Source organism: Grampus griseus, assembly GCF_964374135.1.
Source record: "Grampus griseus genome assembly, chromosome: 18".
Taxonomy (NCBI): domain Eukaryota; kingdom Metazoa; phylum Chordata; class Mammalia; order Artiodactyla; family Delphinidae; genus Grampus; species Grampus griseus.
Genome location: NC_139012.1, coordinates 62,277,794 through 62,298,020, shown reverse-complemented (window position 1 = coordinate 62,298,020; position 20,227 = coordinate 62,277,794). Strand labels below are relative to the sequence as shown.

General features: G+C 43.2%; 1 protein-coding gene across 1 annotated transcript in view; it reads left to right on the top strand.

The window, feature by feature from the left end:
* The first annotated feature begins 593 nt into the window (after positions 1–593).
* The window catches only part of EBPL (EBP like), a 43,087-nt gene continuing 23,453 nt past the window's right edge, over positions 594–20,227 (top strand). Inside the window, exon 1 of the mRNA XM_082675921.1 lies at positions 594–833. Coding sequence (XP_082532047.1) covers positions 663–833 — 171 coding nt within the window. The 5' untranslated portion in view covers positions 594–662. The remainder of the gene's footprint in view (positions 834–20,227) is intronic.

Below are 20,227 nucleotides of genomic sequence, written 5' to 3'. Positions count from 1 at the left end.
TTGTGGCACACGGGCTCAGTAGTTGTGGCTTGTGGGCTCTAGAGCACAGGCTCAGTAGTTGTGGTGCACGGGCTTAGTTGCTCTGTGGCATGTGGGATCTTCCCAGACCAGGGATACAACCCGTGTTCTCTGCATTGGCAGGCGGATTCTTAACCACTGCGCCACCAGGGAAGTCCCTGCTTTTTGGATTTTTAAGATATAGGGTCAGAGTAAGCCACAAGGGCTTTAAAATGCCTAGTGGTGGTTGCTTGCAAGAGCCTAATTAGAACCTTTTGTTCCTAAAATTCTCCCCCCTCTATTGGCAAAATTTCCACCATCTGGATTTCACTTTGTGGTGTAAGGCTTTGAACCTTGTTAAAAATCACACTGCGTCAAATGGTGTGGCCCTATTACCAGCCCTTCGGGCGTGGTCTGGTAATAGGTTTGGTTCCGGCAGTAAAGCGAGGAGGTGAGCACGTTCCTGGCTTAAGAAAACCTCCGGGCTCTGGTAGCCAGCGACTCGGCGGGGCGGCCGGGCGGCCAGGCGGAAGGGTAAGCCTCCGTCCGCTCCGCTCCGCCCCGTCCCGGCCGAGTAGCCCCGCCCCCTCGCCGCCCCGCTTCTCCCGCCGCACCGGGCAATCCTGGTTGGTGGTGCCCCGCGGTCGGCTCCGGGAGCGGGAAGCATGCGCGGCGACTGGGAACTGGGCGCCGCGGCTGGAGGCCCGCTGCTGCTGTGCGCCGCGCTGCTGGCCGTGGGCTGCGCACTGGGTCTGCGCCTGGGCCGCGGGCTGGGGGCTGCGGACCGCGGGGCGCTAGCCTGGCTCTGCTTCGACGCCCTGGTGCACTTCGCGCTGGTAAGTGTGGTCGCCTCGGCATCGAAAACGCGGGCGGACGCCGCCTCTCTTGGGACCCTTCCCTCCCTCGTCCCAGAGAGTTTCCAGAAAACGACATGGACGACTCGGCCGCCCCGTCCCCTGTGGCGGGAGACCCGGGAAACCTGTGGAGGCCGCGGTGCCCGTGGCCTTTGGCCAGATACTACACCTCTCCGAGGTCCCAAGTCTGTAAAAAGAGAGCGCAGCCTCCCTATGGTGCCAATTCCTCTACCAAAGAAAAAACAAAAAATCAGAAAACCGTGAAAATTGTTATTCGTGTACGGTGTTGTTAGTCGGTTTGTAAACTACAGAAAGGCCTGGCTTCCTTAACATCTTATCCTGCACATAAATGTTGAACGTAATTGAGAGAGTTTTTGAATGCCCCAGAGGGAGCAGGGAGAGGTGATGAGGCGTGCTGGGCCCTGGACCAAAACCAGCCCCCCCGCCCCGCAATAGTAATCACCATTTGTTGGGTGACGACTGTATGCAGGCACAGTACTGTGTTTAAAATTTCTGACCTATGAACACCCCGTAAGGTACTTGTTATTGTCCCCATTTTACAGAGGAGAAAACGGGCCCTGCAAAGTTAGGTGACTTTATAGTGCCACACAACTGGCATGATTCAGAGTCAGGTTTAGTCTGGCTCCAAAGCTTGCACTTTCTTTCACGCCAGGCTTTAGGAAACATATCCTTAAAAGTTCAACTCACTTTATAAATGGCCAGGACGGTTGTATTTAAGGGATTCTATTGAAAATGCCCCCATCCCTGTGCACGCACTTCTTATTTTAAAGCTTTGTTTAAAATTATGCCACAATATCTTTTTTTGCAAATTTGACCTTGCTTAAATCTAGGCAAACCTATAGCTAATGTGAAGCCAGAGTCTATACAATCCATCCTCCTTGGCAGCTGCGGATTCAACCAGTGGAGAATAGAAAATACCAGAAAGAAAAAAAAAATCTAGAAATTTCCAAAAAGCAAAACTTGCATTTGCCACCCTCACAACCTACTTCCCCGCAGCTATTTACATAGCGTTTCCATTGTGTGAGGCATTAAAGGTAAGCTAGAGAGGAGTTAAAATATAAGGGAGGATGTCAGGTTCTATGCAAATACTACTTCATTTTTACCTTAGGGACTGGAGCATTTGCGGATTTTGGTATCCCCAGGGGTCCTGGAAGCAATCCACCTGAGGATACTGAAGGAGAGATGGAGTATTGAGAAAGAAAGAGAAAGCAAAGTTTTGGATAATCATCTAGGGCTATAGATGTTTATCCGTTGGATATGTGCACATACCAGATGTTGCTGGAATGATGAAATTCCTTCTTTCCTAATAGTCAACTTGTGGAGATAACAGACAGTAAATACTTCCCTTAACTCCTTTATTTATGGAATTGATTTTTAAGCTGTCAGTGAACACAAGGTGTCCCAAAGAACAGGGGCAGTGAAACAGGTTGCTAGGCCCACTTAAGAGAGTATTATATTTTAGACACACAAAAAAGTTATAAAAACACTAAAACATATATGTATTCCACCTGGTTTAAAATTAATTCTACTTTTCACTCACAGACTGTGACAGGTAGCACTACACACATCTCCATTTGTGGCAACTTGAGGTGTAGCCCCATGGGTGGAATCATTGCTCCACTCTCCCCCATCCTTGTTCTAAAGGAAATGCCTCCCTGCCCCCACCCACGGCCCCATCTTGTGCCGTTTACCTGTCCCAGCTGCAGAACATCCCACTGTTTGCACCATATCTTAGTTCTTTAATTCTAAAATGCACATTTTTTTGCATGTTGCAACAATGAATGACATAACCACTGTGGCTTCTTTTGTTGATATTTTATGTCTCTGAGATTGGGATATATCTTACAATTGATGAAGAAATATGATAAATAAAAACAGGCCCGTTAATATTGGCTGGTTAAATTTACTATTTACACACTATTTCAACCAGCATCTTGGTACACAAGTCTTAGAGATTGGTGAGAAGGCACTTGACTAAGTGGTTGAGGCCTGCAAGACAAATGCATGTCCGTATTATCTTTGGGATAATTGGGCGTTCGTTGCAAGAATACCTAGAAATGTGGCAGGAGCTAAGATTGGAATGTAGAGTCTGGAGGAGATCTGAAACCACAACTCACTTGTTCCCACTAGAACCTAAGCTGCTTCTCCTCACCCCTTTTGCCTTTACTTCTCAAATAGAGAAGATGTTTGGGTTTGTTGGCCGCCATCAAATGCAGAGCTCCCCTATTGGACAGAGTTTCAGGCCAAGCATTCCCAGAGGTAGTTCACCTCCCAGATGTCCAGCCAGACTGTGGTTATTCGGGGCTGCAGAACTGACCTTCAGTTTAGTCAGCTATGGCCAAGATGAAGGTCTGGTTCGTTTCTCATCTGGTAGGAGCCATGGTGACATACGTGAGGAAATCAATGGCATGGCTCACCATCCCTCAAAAGTTGGCAATAGGCATTTCTTGCACTGGTGCTTCATGGGTTTTCCCTCATCTGCGATCTAAGTATAGCATTCTAGGCATGGCCAGAGCCTGGAGGCAGGATGTGTACCCCTATGTTTGGGAAACATCTGGAAGTCCAGATTGATTAGAGCACAAGATTTACATAGGGTAAGATTCCAGCAACATCTCTCCAACTGACAAACATCTACAGACCTAGATGATTATTGAAAACTTTGCTTTCTCTTTCTTTCTCAATACTATAATCCTCCTTTGGTATGCATGGTAGGTTGCTTCCATGACCCCTGAGGATACAAAAATCCTCAAATTCTCAAGTCCCTTATATAAAGTGGGAGGACAGGCAGGAAAGGGAACTTGAATGACAGGTAAGACTTGGGAGTTTTATTCTGTGGTAGGAAGCCATTGAAGGGTTTCAAGCAAGGAAGTATGGCCAAAGTAGATCTTGCAAAAGATAGTTTGGTGGTGGTATAAGTCAAACTGTAAGGGGTCTGAGGTTTTACCCTTCTTACAAGTTAAACAAGTTAGCCTGTTTGATTCCCCAAGCTCCACAGGGCAATACAGTGAGGGCCAGATGATACCTGCGCATGCTGGGGGTGCATTACAGGAGAAAACCCCCAAATTAGGCTCCTTTCTTATATGGAGCTGCTGGTGACCTGCTCGTACTTCTCTCTGGAGAGAGACTGTATCTTTACTCAGGCATGAAAACAGATCTTCTCTGGGGAAGAGGAGGCAAGGTCTTTTTCTCAGGAGGGAGATGTCTCTAAGCTCTACTTCCCTGGAATGTCTCCTTACATAAATATCCTTAAATTATGTGTAAATGCCTGTGCTCAGACATCCCAGACAGTGCAGGACTAGGAGATAGTCAAGGAGAATTGTCTCCCAACAGGTGCAGGGTGGATTGGAAAGGACAGTTCAGGGGCAAGAAGATCAGCTAAAAGCAATTGCAGTATTTTAGGAGTGAGAAGAAAGAGCTGAGCTAAGGTGATGGTGGAAGTTAAAACGGGGAGGAAAGATAAATACAAGAGACTTTGCAGGGGAGAATTTTGTAAGTCAAATTGACCCCTTTTACATTGTGGGTGGAGATGATCTTGGAGTTTAGAACCTGGCCGACATGGATAATGTTGATAACGTTAACAAAGAGACATGGATAATGTTGATAACGTTAACAAAGACAGGAAAGTCGGATTTTAGAACTGTGAATCTGGGGCTGGGGGTGTGGTTGAGGGGAAATGGCCAGAGGCATTGAAAATGTAAGACCTGTTGGGAAAACAGGGCAGAATAGAGAGTTGGAAGTTCTTCATTGCCTTGGAGGAGACAACAGGAAGCCCTGGGGATGAGTGACTTCTGAGTAAGAGAAAACAGAAAGGTGAAAAGGCTGAGGGATGACAGCAGAGTCTTTTAAAATGTCTGCATTGAACAATCAGGGAGAGGAAGATCAGGAAGTGGAGAAAGTGGGAAAGACCAAGAACAGGATAGTGCTGGGTCCTGGGACCCAAGGGAGGGAATTTCAAGATCCCTGTTAAATGTGCAGCACCATTTAAAAAATTAAAATTTAACATTTAAAAAAAGGTGAAGACTGAGCCAGGGCCTCTGGGACCAGCCATCAGGAAGTCAGTGGTAGAGTAGTATTGCTTAAATGGAGGAACCAGGAGCCAGAGGCAGGGGCTTAGCAGGTAGGATAGAGAAGAAGTGGAGGCTGCATATGCAAGACCTTCAGGAGATTTGGTGATGGGAGCAAGGAGAGTGTAGGAAGGCACTGGCTTAAAGAAAAATGGACAATCTAAGGGTTTTGAGTTTTATTCAGGGACCTTACTGAAGACTATGGGCCAGGAGACAACCTCTTGGGAGCTCTGAGGAAACTACTCCCAAAAGATGGGGGAGAAACCAGCTTGTTTATGGTTTTTGGCTCGGGAATACGTGCAGTCAGCCTACATCTTGGTAAAAGATCACTGCTAGTCGCAAAGAGCAGATATCTCCAGTTAATGATATCAGTGCTTTTCCATGTACAGGAAGATGCAAGGATCTGGCTTTTAAAAATTCTTCCTGAGATATGCGTCTAACTACCTATGGGGCCTGTTTTTCTGAAGCACAGAGTGTCTCACCCTGTCTTTCATCCCAAGTTCCTCTCAGGGTGCGTCAGCGACTGCAGTGGCTATTGACTTAATTCTTGTAGGGCTGGGAGCTCAGCAACACCCTTTGTTCTTCTTTGTTTACAAAGGAAAGCTCAAAAGACAGGCAGGGGCAGGCAAGAGACTCTGGGTTTAAGATGGGAAAGTCTGAGCCTGTTTGTGAGCAGGAGCCTGGTCAAGGGGAGAGTGAAGGGCAGAGGCGTGTGCGCACAGACACCGTGTGCTGCCTGGCCCCGTGAACTGACCTCCAGCAGAGCTGCGTCTGCCTGAGTCTACCACTTGTCCTCTGCTCAAGCCCCTTGACTAGTCATTCCCACCTTTTCATCACTGTGGAGCACAACTTGGGCTTGTCCGTCAGGGTGCAGGGCAGTTGTCACAGCAAATCTGGGCTGGGTAGTCTCTCCATTCATTCTGCCTTAACACCCACGGGCAGTCTTTCTTCAAGAAATCCTGAGGCTGCTTAAGTCCCTATTGATTTGTGTATTTTGGACATTACCCTTTTCCATTTAACATCACCATCTGTTCTTCGCCTTCCACCACAATAACTTCAGCCTCCGACCTTGGGACTTTCTAAAAATGTCTTCCTCCTCCTACTTTACCATGAGGTCTGAAGTTGCCTTTTATTTCACCGTCTGTTACTGGCTCCTGTTTTCCTTTCCTTTTTTGGCATCGTCATCTTCATCAGTTCTACTCTAAGCTAGATATCCTCTCTGGTAAATGAATTTATAGTCCTTGTGCTCTTTGGTGAGCCTGGTGAATCACAGTTAGTTTAGGTGTGTATTAATGGTAAATGTTTATTATGGTTAATTTTATGTGTCAGCTTGACTGGGCCATGGGGTATCAAAAAAGATATTTTTTAACATCTTTATTGGAGTATAATTGCTTTACAATGGTGTGTTAGTTTCTGCTTTATAGCAAAGTGAATCAATTATACATATATCCCCATATCTCTTCCCTCTTGTTTCTCCCTCCCTCCCACCCTCCCTATCCCACCCTCCCTATCCCACCCCTGTAGGTGGTCACAAAGCACCGAGCAGATCTCCCTGTGCTATGCGACTGCTTCCCACTACCTATCTATTTTACATTTGGTAGTGTATATATATCCATGCCACTCTCTCACTTTGTGCCAACTTACCCTTCCCCCTCCCTGTATCCTCCAGTCCATTCTCTAGTAGGTCTGTGTCTTTATTCCCGTCTTGCCCCTAGGTTCTTCATGACCATTTTCTTTTTCTTTTTTTTTTTTTTTTTTTTTTTGCGGTACGCGGGCCTCTCACTGTTGTGGCCTCTCCCGTTGCGGAGCACAGGCTCCGGACGCGTAGGCTCAGCGGCCATGGCTCACGGGCCCAGCCGCTCCGCGGCATGTGGGATCTTCCCAGACCAGGGCACGAACCCGTGTCCCCTACATCGGCAGGCGGACTCTCAACCACTGCGCCACCAGGGAAGCCCCTCATTGTAGTTTTGATTTGCATTTTTCTAATGATTAATGATGTTGAGCATTCTTTCATGTGTTTGTTGGCCGTCTGTATACCTTCTTTGGAGAAATGTCTATTAAGATCTTTTGCCCATTTTTGGATTGGGTTGTTTGTTTTTTTGATATTGAGCTGCATGAGCCACTTGTAAATTTTGGAGATTAATCCTTTGTCAGTTGCTTCATTTGAAAATATTTTCTCCCATTCTGAGGGTTGTCTTTTCGTCTTGTTTATCATTTCCTTTGCTGTGCAAAAGCTTTTAAGTTTCATTAGGTCCCATTTGTTTATTTTTATTTCCCTTTCTTTAGGAAGTGGGTCAAAAAGGATCTTGCTGTGATTTATGTCAAAGAGTGTTCTACCTGTGTTTTCCTCTAAGAGTTTTATAGTGTCTGGCCTTACATTTAGGTCTTAAATCCATTTTGAATTTATTTTAGTGTATGGTGTTAGGGGATGTTCTAATTTCATTCTTTTACATGTAGCTGTCCAGTTTTCCCAGCATCACTTATTGAAGAGGATGTCTTTTCTCCACTGTATATTCTTGCCTCCTTTATCAAAGATAAGTTGACCATATGTGCGTGGGTTTATCTCTGGGATTTCTATCCTGTTCCATTGATCTATATTTCAGTTTTTGTGCCAGTGCCATACTATCTTGATTACTGTAGCTTTGTAGTATAGTCTGAAGTTAGGGAGCCTGATTCCTCCAGCTCCGTTTTTCTTTCTCAAGATTGCTTTGGCTATTCAGGGTCTTTTGTGTTTCCATACAAATTGTGAAACTTTTTGTTCTAGTTCTGTGAAAAATGCCAGTGGTAGCTTGATAGAGATTGTATTGAATCTATAGATTGCTTTGCGTAGTAGAGTCATTTTCACACTGTTAATCCTTCCAATCCAAGAACATGGTATATCTCTCCGTTTGTATCATCTTTAATTTCTTTCACCAGTGTCTTATAATTTTCTGCATACAGGTCTTTTGTCTCCTTAGTTAGGTTTATTTCTAGATATTTTATTCTTTTTGTTGCAATGGTAAATGGTAGTGTTTTCTTAATTTCACTTTCAGATTTTTCATCATTAGTGTATAGGAATTGAAGAGATTTCTGTGCATTAATTTTGTATCCTGCTACTTTACCAAATTCATTGATTAGCTCTAGTAGTTTTCTGGTAGCATCTTTAGGATTCTCTATGTATAGTATCATGTCATCTGCAAACAGTGACAGCTTTATTTCTTCTTTTCCGATTTGGATTCCTTTTATTTCTCTTTCTTCTCTGATTGCTGTGGCTAAAACTTCTAAAACTATGTTGAATAATAGTGGTGAGAGTGGGCAACCTTGTCTTGTTCCTGATCTTAGTGGAAATGATTTCATTTTTTCACCATTGAGGACGATGTTGGCTGTGGGTTTGTCATATATGGCCTTTATTATGTTGCGGTAAGTTCCCTCTGTGCCTACTTTCTGGAGGGTTTTTATCATAAATGGGTGTTGAATTTTGTCGAAAGCTTTCTCTGCATCTATTGAGATGATCATATGGTTTTTCTCCTTCAATTTGTTAATATGGTGTATCACATTTATTGATTTGCGTATATTGAAGAATCCTTGCATTCCTGGGATAAACCCCACTTGATCATGGTGTGTGATCCTTTTAATGTGCGGTTGGGTTCTGTTTGCTAGTATTTTGTTGAGGATTTTTGCATCTATGTTCATCAGTGATATTGGCCTATAGTTTTCTTTTTTTGTGACATCTTTGTCTGGTTTTGGTATCAGGGTGATGGTGGCCTCATAGAGTGAGTTTGGGAGTGTTCCTCTCTCTGCTATATTTTGGAAGAGTTTGAGGATAGGTGTTAGCTCTTCTCTAAATGTTTGATAGAATTCTCCTGTGAAGCCATCTGGTCCTGGGTGTTGTTTGTTGGAAGATTTTTAATCACAGTCTCAATTTCAGTGCTTGTGATTGATCTGTTCATATTTTCTATTTTGTCCTGGTTCAGTCTTGGAAGGTTGTGCATTTCTAAGAATTTGTCCATTTCTTCCAGGTTGTCCATTTTATTGGCATAGAGTTGCTTGTAGTAATCTCTCATGATCCTTTGTATTTCTGCAGTGTCAGTTGTTACTTCTCCTTTTTCATTTCTAATTCTATTGAGTTGAGTCGTCTCCCTTTTTTTCCTGATGAGTCTGGCTAATGGTTTATCAATTTTGTTTTTCTTCTCAAAGAACCGGCTTTTAGTTTTATTGAGCTTTGCTATCGTTTCCTTCATTTCTTTTTCATTTATTTCTGATCTGATCTTTATGATTTCTTTCCTTCTGCTAACTTTGGGGGGTTTTTGTTCTTCTTTCTTTAATTGCTTGAGGTGTAAGTTTAGGTTGTTTATTTGAGATGTTTCTTGTTTCTTAAGGTAGGATTGTATTTCTATAAACTTCCCTCTTAGAACTGCTTTTGCTGCATCCCATAGGTTTTGGGTCGTCGTGTTTTCGTTGTCATTTGTTTCTAGGTATTTTTTGATTTCCTCTTTGGTTTCTTCAGTGATCTCTTGGTTATTAACTAGTGTATTGTTTATCCTCCATGTGTTTGTATTTTTTACAGATTTTTTCCTGTAATTGATAGCTAGTCTCATAGCGTTGCAGTCAGAAAAGATATTTGATACGATTTCAATTTTCTTAAATTTACCAAGGCTTGATTTGTGACCCAAGATATGATCTATCTTAGAGAATGTTCCATGAGCACTTGAGAGGAAAGTGTATTCTGTTGTTTTCGGATGGAATGTCTTATAAATATCAATTAAGTCCATCTTGTTTAATGTATCATTTAAAGCTTGTGTTTCCTTATTTATTTTCATCTTTGATGATCTGTCCATTGGTGAAAGTGGGGTGGTTAAAGTCCCCTACTATGATTATGTTACTGTCCATTTCCCCTTTTATTGTTAGTATTTGCCTTATGTATTGAGGTGCTCCTATATTGGGTGCATAAATATTTCCAATTGTTATATCTTCTTCTTGGATTCATCCCTTGATCATTATGTAGTGTCCTTCTTTGTCTCTTGTAATAGTCTTTGTTTTAAAGTCTGTTTTATCTGATATGAGTATTGCTACTCCAGCTTTCTTTTGATTTCCATTTGTGTGGAATATCTTTTTCCATTGCCTCACTTTCAGTCTGTATGTGTCCCTAGGTCTGAAGTTGGTCTCTTGTAGACAGCATATATATGGGTCTTGTTTTTTTATTCGTTCAGCCAGTCTATGTCTTTTGGTAGGAACATTTAATCCATTTACATTTAAGGTAATTATCGATATGTGTGTTCCTATTACCATTTTCTTAATTGTTTTGGGTTTGTTATTGTAGGTCTTTTCCTTCTCTTGTGTTTCCTGCCTAGAGAAGTTCCTTTAGCATTTGTTGTAAAGCTGGTTTGGTGATGCTGAATTCTCTTAGCTTTTGCTTGTCTGTAAAGGTTTTAATTTCTCCATCAAATCTGAATGAGATCCTTGCTGGGTAGAGTAATCTTGGTTGTAGGTTTTCCCCTTCATCACTTTAATTATGTCCTGCTACTCCCTTCTCGCAGAGTTTCTGCTGAAAGATCAGCTGTTAACCTTATGGGGATTCCCTTGTGTGTTATTTGTTGTTTTTCCCTTGCTGCTTTTAACATGTTTTCTTTGTATTAAATTTTTGATAGTTTGATTAATATGTATCTTGATGTGTTTCTCCTTGGATTTATGCTGTATGGGACTCTCTATGCTTCCTGGACTTGATTAACTATTTCCTTTCCCATATTAGGGAAGTTTTCGACTATAATCTCCTCAAATATTTTCTCAGTCCCTTTCTTTTTCTCTTCTTCTTCTGGGACCCACATAATTCAAATGTTGGTGTGTTTAATATTGTCCCAGAGGTCTCTGAGACTGTCCTCAGTTCTTTTCATTCTTTTTTCTTTATTCTGCTCTGCAATAGTTATTTCCACTATTTTATCTTCCAGGTCACTTATCCGTTCTTCTGCCTTAGTTATTCTGCTATTGACTCCTTCTGGAGAATTTTTTTTTTTTTTTTTTTTTGCGGTACGCGGGCCTCTTACTGTTGTGGCCTCTTCCGTTGCGGAGCACAGGCTCTGGATGCACAGGCTCAGTGGCCATGGCTCACGAGCCCAGCTGCTCCATGGCATGTGGGATCTTCCTGGACCGGGGCACGAACACGTGTCCCCTGTATCGGCAGGTGGACTCTCAACCACTGCGCCACCAGGGAAGCCCCTTCTAGAGAATTTTTAATTTCCTTTATTGTGTTGCTCATCACTGTTTGTTTGCTCTTTAGTTCTTCTAGGTCCTTGTTAAACGTTTCTTGTATTTTCTCCATTCTATTTCCAAGATTTTGGATCATCTGTACTATCATTATTCTGAATTCTTTTTCAGGTAGACTGCCTATTTCCTCTTCATTTGTTAGGTCTGGTGGGTTTTTACCTTGTTCCTTCATCTGCTGTGTGTTTCTCTGTCTTCTCATTTTGCTTAACTTACTGTGTTTGGGGTCCCCTTTTTGCAGGCTGCAGGTTCATAGTTCCTGTTGTTTTTGGTGTCTGTCCCCAGTGGCTAAGGTTTGTTCAGTGGGTTGTGTAGGCTTCCTGGTGGAGGGGACTAGTGCCTGTGTTCTGATGGATGAGGCTGGATCTTGTCTTTCTGGTGGGCAGGACCACATCTGGTGGTGTGTTTTGGGGTGTCTGTGGCCTTGTTATGATTTTAGGCAGCCTCTCTGCTAATAGGTGTGGTTGTGTTCCTGTCTTGCTGGTTGTTTGGCATCAGGTGTCCAGCACTGTAGCTTGTTGGTCGTTGAGTGGAGCTGGGTCTTAGCATTGAGATGGAGATCTCTGGGAGGTTTTCACCATTTGATATTACGTGGAGCCGGGAGGTCACTTGTGGACCAATGTCCTGAACTTGGCTCTCCCACCTCAGAGGCACAGCCCTGACGCCTGGCTGGAGCCCCAAGAGCCTGTCATACACATGGCTCAGAATAAAAGGGAGAGAGAAAAAAAAAGAACGAAAGAAAGAAGAAAATAAAATAAAATAGTTATTAAAAAAAAATTATTAAAATTTTTTTTAAAGTAATAAAAAAAAAAAAGAGGGCTTCCCTGGTGGCACAGTGGTTGAGAGTCTGCCTTCTGATGTAGGGGATGTGGGTTCATGCCCCAGTCTAGGAGGATCCCACATGCTGCAGAGCAGCTGGGCCCATGAGCCATGGCTGCTGAGCCTGCGTGTCCAGAGCCTGTGGTCCGTGGCAGGAGAGACCACAGCAGTGAGAGGCCCGCATACCGCAAAAAAAAAAAAAAAAAAGGAGGAGAAGGAAAGAAAGAAAGAAAGAAGAGAGCCATCAACCAAAAAACAAATCCACCAATGATAACAAGTGCTAAAAACTATACTAAAAAAACAGACAAACAAAAAAATAATGGACAGAACCCTAGGTAAAAGCAGAGCTATACAGACAAAATCACACACAGAAGCATACGCATACACATTCACAAAAAGAGAAAAAGGGAAATATATATGTATACATATATATATATATATATATATATATATATATATATATATATATATATATACACATATATATATATCTCGTTGCTCCCAAAGTCCACCTCCTCAATTTGGGATGATTCGTTGTCTATTCAGGTATTCCACAGATGCAGGTACATCACGCTGATTGTGGAGATTTAATGTGCTGCTTCTGAGGCTGCTGGGAGGGATTTCCCTTTCTCTGTTTGCACAGCTCCTGGGGTTCAGCTTTGGATTTGGCCCCGCCTCTGCGTGTAGGTCGCCGGAGGGCGTCTGTTCTTCGCTCAGACAGGACGGGGTTAAAGGAGCAGCTGATTCGGGGGCTCTGTCTCACTCAGGCCTGGGGGAGGGAGGGGCACGGAGTGCGGGGCGAGCATGCAGCGGCAGAGGCAACATGACATTGCACCAGCCTGAGGCGCGCCGTGCGTTCTCCCGGGGAAGTTGTCCCTGGATCCCAGGACCCTGGCAGTGGCGGGCTGCACAGGCTCCCAGGAGGGGAGATGTGGATAGTGACCTGTGCTCGCACACAGGCTTCTTGGTGGTGGCAGGAGCCACCTTAGCGTCTCATGCCCGTCTCTGGGGTCCGCGCTGATAGCTGTGGCTCGCGCACGTCTCTGGAGCTCCTTTACGCGGCGTTCTTAATCCTCTCTCCTCGCGTTCCAGGAAACAAAGAGGGAAGAAAAAGTCTCTTGTCTCTTCGGCAGCTCCAGACTTTTTCCCGGACTCCCTCTCAGCCAGCCGTGGTGCACTAACCCCCTGCAGGCTGTGCTCACGCCGCCAACCCCAGTCCTCTCCCTGCGTCTGACCGAAGCCCGAGCCTCAGCTCCCAGCCTCCACCCGCCCCGGCGGGTGAGCAGACAAGCCTCTCGGGCTGGTGAGTGCTGGTTGGCACCGATCCTCTGTGCGGGAATCTCTCCGCCTTGCCCTCCGCACCCCTGTTGCTGCGCTGTCCTCCATGGCTCCGAAGCTTCCCCCCTGGCCCCCCCACCATCTCCCCCAGTGAAGGGCCTTCCTAGTGTGTGGAAACCTTTCCTCCTTCACAGCTCCCTCCCAGAGGTGCAGGACCCGTCCCTATTCTTTGGTCTCTGTTTTTTCTTTTTTCTTTTCTTTTGCCCTACCCAGGTACGTGGGGAGTTTCTTGCCTTTGGGGAGGTCTGAGGTCTTCTGCCAGCGTTCAGTAAGTGTTCTGTAGGAGTTGTTCCACATGTAGATGTGTTTCTGATGTATTTGTGGGGAGGAAGGTGATCTCCACGTCTTACTCGTCTGCCATCTTCAAGCTCCTCGGTACCCAGATATTATGACAAACGTTTTTCTGGGTGTTTCTGTGAGGGTGTTTTTGGATGAGGTTAGTATTTAAATTGGTAGAGTAAAGCAGAGTGCCCTCCCTAACATGGGTGGGCTTCATCCCATCAATTGAAGGCCTGACTAGAACAAAAATCTGGCCTTTCCTCAAGTCAGCAAGAAATCCTTCTGCCTGACTATCTTCAAACTGGGACCTTGGCTTTGTACTGCCCTTGGACTTGAACTGAAAAAATGGCTTTTCCTAGGTCTCAAGCCTGCTGGCCTTCAGACTAGATCGCCACCATTGGTTCTCCCTGTTCTCAGGCCTCTGGACTTAGAACTACATTAGCTTTCTTGGGTCTCTAGCTTGTTGACGACTCACCCTGCAGATGGTGGGACTTGTCAGCCTTCATAATTGCATAAGCCAGTCCCTTATGATAAATCTCTTTAGATAGATAGATCGATCTAGGTAGATAGATAGACCTATATATACATACAGATTTAGATATAGATATAATCTCCCAGTGGTTCTGTTTCTCTGGAGAACCTTAGTATAAACTTAGAAATGGTGCCTAATTAAAAGCCTAGGGAATGGCACCCATAATGACCCACTGTCCATTATTTAGGGTGTGGGTAGACAGCCCTTGTACTTCTGCAGACCAAAATTCAGTCTGTTTTCTAACATCATGAAGAAGGATGTTCCTTAGCAATAGGGATAGCTGTCTGTGTAGCCACATCTCAGAAATGATGTATTTTTCCGTTGTTCCTCATTTCCACAAAATTTGAGTGCCTGCTGGGGTACTTGCGTCTTGCTGTGCTAGATGTAAACAAAATGGATGGCCCTTGTCCTCTCAGAGCTTATGGAATGGCAGAGTTTTTCTCCTATTGTTTCATTTGGAGAATAATAGTTACTAATATCACTCTCAATGTGAAACCCATATGAGAAATTTCTTTCACAGATAAGTGCTAGGAGAAGCTTAATTTCTCCTAAAAAACAATTGGTCTATTTCTCTCTGAAGCAAGAGCAATATAAATGTTTCTCCTTTTCACTTTGGCTGCTTGGAAGCTCAGAATCACATTAAGCTCTATAATAACAACAAAAGATGGTCTGCATATAGACATTCTTATTGACCCTGATCCAAATTCAGGGTAAATTATGTATATTTTACCATTTAATGAATTTTTTTTGTTGTAATTGACCTAAAATCTTTTGTATAAGGAAGAAGTATGTAAATACTTCAAAAAATTTTAATGCAAGTAAAATTTATTTCCTTTGAAATGGAAAAGATACTCTAGGGAAATATCTTTTTTCCTTTATAACACTGAGCACAGTTTGTAGCTATTTTGTCTTCCTCTGTCTCTAGTACCTGGCATGTTTGCCTGGTTTGTAGGAGCTATTATGGAATATTTGTTAATATTGAATGAATGGAAGAATGATTCTATCCTTTCAATTTATAGCAGTATCAGTCATTTACATTTTAAGCCTCAAATTGCTCAGATATCTAAAATATCAGTTCTTTTTCTATGTCAGACAGTCTTTTAAAACAAAATTTATTTAAATCGTATATTCCCACAATCATTGCAAAACATAACATTTATATATCTAAAAGGAGGAAAAAGATAAAATTGCCTAGAGATAATTATTGTTAGTATTCTTAATAGTCTTCCAGGGACTTCCCTGGTGGTCCAGTGGGTAAGACTCCGTGCTCCCAATGCAGGGGACCCAGGTTTGATCCCTGGTTGGGGGAACTAGATCCCGTGTGCATGCCGCAACTAAGAGTTTGCATGCCACGACTAAAAAACAAACAAACAAAAAGCTCCCACATGCCACGACAAAGATACCATGTGCAGCAAGTAAGACCCAGCACAGCCTAGATAAATAGATAGATAAATAAATAATCTTCCAGAATTTATATGAAAACATATATCCAGATAAATATATTTTTCAGAATTCTGTTTACAAAAATGGGATCATATTATTCATTCTTTGTTACTTTTTTCATTTAACTGTGTCCAGTGACCATACAGATCAGTCTATTGAACTACCTCATAATTTTAAATACCTGCATAGGATTCCATTATACTTTATGTGTAATCTGTTTAACCGATCCCTAATTGTTGGACTTACAGGCTCTTCCCAGTTGCTGGCAATTATACAGAATGCTCTCTGTACATTTTCATTCACTTGTCTTAAGTATTTACACAGGATGGATCCTGGAAGTAGAATTACTGACCCTAAGGGAAGCCAGTTTTTAAAGATTTCAGAAAGATGGTACCCATTTATATTCCCATCAGCTACTTTCTCACACTCATCCAGTACGAGGTATCAATATTGTATCAGATACCTCTTTTGCATCCTCTCGGATCTTCTTGGCTTCATCGGACCCTTGACAATATGCTCTAGTCCTGCCACCATGACAGCGACCAACTCCAGCTTCGTTGGGGCCCAGCCAGGCAGCACCTGCTCACACCTCCTGCCCCAGGCCCCTTGGATGCCACTCGGGTGTGAGATCCTGGGGACCTACTCAGCTCCCACACACCTACCCACAGGCTGAAACCTTTGACGGTGGTCTTTGGGAACTACAGGATAAATTCTTCTTCCATCCTCCCCCAAGATGAACTCCCCAAAGAAGCAGTAGTTCATAAAATCTCTAGAAAAATGTAAGGTTGAGACATCAGTTAGCTTGTTACTAAGCAGCCTTACTGAGTTACTAATCCCTGTAATGCACCCTCATAACTGATTCATCCTTCTCCTTTGTCCCATTTCCCATTTCCCCTCCTCTGCCTCCTTGGGATAGCAATCCCCATAATAGTAGTAGAACATATCATGATACTTTCTGGGGGACCCGGGTCAAAATATCCTTTTCCCATAGAATGGATATACCATAATTGAACCAACAGTGCAACCTTCAGTTTTGGTTTTGTTTTTTTTTTAAATAACTTTATTTATTTATTTATTTTTGGCTGCATTGGGTCTTCATTGCTGTGTGCGGGCTTTCTCTAGTTCTGGGCTTCTCATTGCGGTGGCTTCTCTTGTTGTGGAGCACAGGCTTCAGGCACAGAGACTCAGTAGTTGTGGCTTGTGGGCTCTAGAGTGCAGGCTCAGTAGTTGTGGCGCATGAGCTTAGCTGCTCCATGGCATGTGGGATCTTCCTGGACCAGGGCTCGAACCCGTGTTCCCTGCATTGGCAGGCGGATTCTTAACCACTCCACCACCAAGGAAGCCCAGGGGTTTTTTTTTGGTTTTGTTTTTTGCTGCTAAAAACAAACAAGAAAGTACAATAAACACTCTTGAACAGATGTCTTTTCTTCTGTAGGACAAATTTCAAACCTGAGATTCAAGTCAAGAAGTATGTCTAAGGAGATATAAGTTTTTCTACCACAAAATGTGTCGTGTAAGAAATAGCTCATCTTTCTTTTATCAAAAATTTTAAAAGGTAAATATGTGAAGTGATGGGCGTGTTAACTAACTCGATTATGGGAATCCTTTTACAATTATATCAAACATTCACATTATAGACTTTAAATATCTTACAATTTTATTTGTCAATTATACCTTAATCAAGCTGGAAAAAAAAGAAAATAAATTGAATTGGCAACCTCCTGTCCTGCCTGGGAGTGGGAAATAAATTTGACCTCAGTTATTAGGGGTCTTCTCTCTTTTGCAGAGTCTCATGAGAACGCAGGAGACTTACATGATTCCCAGAAAAAAAGGAGTACCTAGTCTTTGCTCCATCCTCATCACAGCTGATACCCTCAGTGCCTGAGCCTCATGTTTTCTTGAGGGAGGGCAGCTCTGCTGTTCTGTACCAGGCTTTGGGACAGGAATCTGGGGCTGAGTCCTGGGTCCACCTCCTATACCTTGTTTTTCTTTTTCTTTTTCTTGTGGCCATGCTGTGCAGCTTGTGGGATCTTAGCTCCCTGACCAGGAATCGAACCCTGGCCCTTCGGCTGTGAAGGCATGGAGTCCTAACCACTGGACTGCCAGGGAGTTCCCTATAGCCTGTTTTCCTATGAGGCTGTTCATCTTTTCCTTATTGATCTGAAAGAGATAGACATATGTTAGTGCAAATAATTTTACGTTTAAATTATAAATGTATAATTTTACATTTTATTATACACTTTTCTTGGGGGGGAGCAAGAAAGTATCTCAACTTCATTTATTGAATAATCGATTCTTTCTCCACTTACTTGAAATTCCATTTTTATCATATGCTGAAATCTTTTATATGCATAGATATGTTTGGGATTTTTTAAATTTAGTTTTATTTTATGAATCTTTTGGTTTCAGTTCTGTTTCTTACCATTTTAGCATTATAGTCGTTTTTATTTTTTTTTTAATTTATTTATTTATTTTTATTTTTGGCTGCCTTGGGTCTTCATTGCTGCACGCAGGCTTTCTCTAGTTGCAGCGAGCTGGGACTACTCTTTGTTGCAGTGTGTGAGCTTCTCATTGCGGTAGCTTCTCTTATTGTGGAGCACGGGCTCTAGGCGTGAGGGCTTCCGTAGTTGTGGCTCGCAGGCTCTAGAGCTCAGGCTCAGTAGTTGTGGCGCATGGGTTCAGTAGTTATGGTACACGGGCTTAGTTGCTCCGCGGCAGGTGGGATCTTCTCGGACCAAGGCTCAAACCCGTGTCCCCTGCATTGGCAGGCGGATTCTTAACCAGTGCACCACCAGGGAAGCCCCTATAGTGCTTTTGAATAGCCAACGAAGTGAACTCATCACCCTTTTTCAAACACGTTACTATATATCCTTCGAATTCATCACCATTTTTCAAGCATGTTACTATATATCCTTCCAGATGAACTTTAGATTCATTTTTCCAAGTTCTAAAATTAGGTATTTTGATTTGGGATTTTCTTCTTTTTTTTTCTTTTTTTTTTTTGCTGTACGCGGGCCTCTCACTGCTGTGGCCCCTCGCGTTGCAGAGCACAGGCTCTGGACGCGCAGGCCCAGCGGCCATGGCTCACGGGCCCAGCCGCTCCGCGGCATGTGGGATCTTACCGAACTGGGGCACGAACCCGTGTCCCTTGCATCGGCAGGCGGACTCTCAACCACTGCACCACCAGGGAAGCCCTGGGATTTTCTTAAATGTATAGATTAATTTGAGATTAAATGATATCTTTGCAATACTGAGTCTCTTCTAAGAATTGAGTGGATCTCAATTTGTTTAAATAAATCTTCTGTGATAGTCTCTTAAAATTTACTTCTAGGGCTTCCCTGGTGGCGCAGTGGTTGAGAGTCCGCCTGCCGATGCAGGGGACTCGGGTTCGTGCCCCGGTCCGGGAGGATCCCACATGCCGCGGAGCGGCTGGGCCCGTGAGCCATGGCCGCTGAGCCTGCGCGTCCGGAGCCTGTGCTCTGTGGCGGGAGAGGCCACAACGGTGAGAGGCCCGCGTACCGCAAAAAAAAAAAAAAAAAAAAAAAATTTACTTCTAAATATTTTATATTTTTATTGCTATTATGAGATTTTTCTCCTTTGTATTCTAACAGACTATTGTTGTGATAACTGAAAATTACTGGGTTATATCTATATCTATATAGTAACCAGCCACTTTTCTGAATTCTCTTTTTCCCCCTCCAGCTTTATTGAGTTATAATTTATATACAATAAGATTCACCCATTTTTGTATACGGTCTGATGAATTTTGGTGATTGTATAGAGTTATGCAACCAACCACCATCACAGTAACAGTATAGAACATTTTCATCACTTTTTGAAAGTCTTCTTATGCCCCTTTGTAGATGATCCCAGCCCTGACCTCTGGCCCCAGGAAACACTAATCTGATTTATTGTCACTAAAGTTTTGCCATTTCTAGAATTTCATATAAATGAAATCATACAGTATGTAGTCTTTCATTTAGCATGATCTGCTGCTGACTAGTATCCCAGCTATATCCCAATTTATTTATCCATTTACCAGTTAACATTTGGGTTGTTTCTAGTTTGGGGGCTGTTATAAATAATGCATCTGTGGGTATCTACTTCTAAGTCTTTGTGTGGGCATATATATTATTTCTCCTGTGTAAATGCCTGCGAGTGGGATTCTTTAACTAGAGTAGAAGCTGCCAAACTCTTTTCCAAAGTGGCTGTACCATGTTCCATTCCCACCAGCAATACTTGAGCATTCCAGTTGCTCCACATTCTCACCAGCATTTAGTGTCTTAGTCTGCTAGGGTTGATATAACAAAAATATCACCGACTGGGTTGCTTAAACAACAGACATTTATTTCTCATGTTCTTGAGGCTGGGAAGTCCAGCCTCTACCCATATCCATGTGGGTTGAATATGGGTTGAATTGTGTCCCTACCAAAAAGACCCATGTTGGGGTCCTAACCCCCATGACCTCAGAATGTGGCCCTGTTGAGAGATCTGGTCTTTACAGGTGTAATTAACTTAAAGTGAAGTCATTAGAAAAAAAATGAGGTCATTAGCATGGTTCCTCACCTAATAACGACTGGTGTCTTTATAAAAGGGGGGAATTTGGAGGTAGGGACATATACACGGGGGGAACACTATGTGAA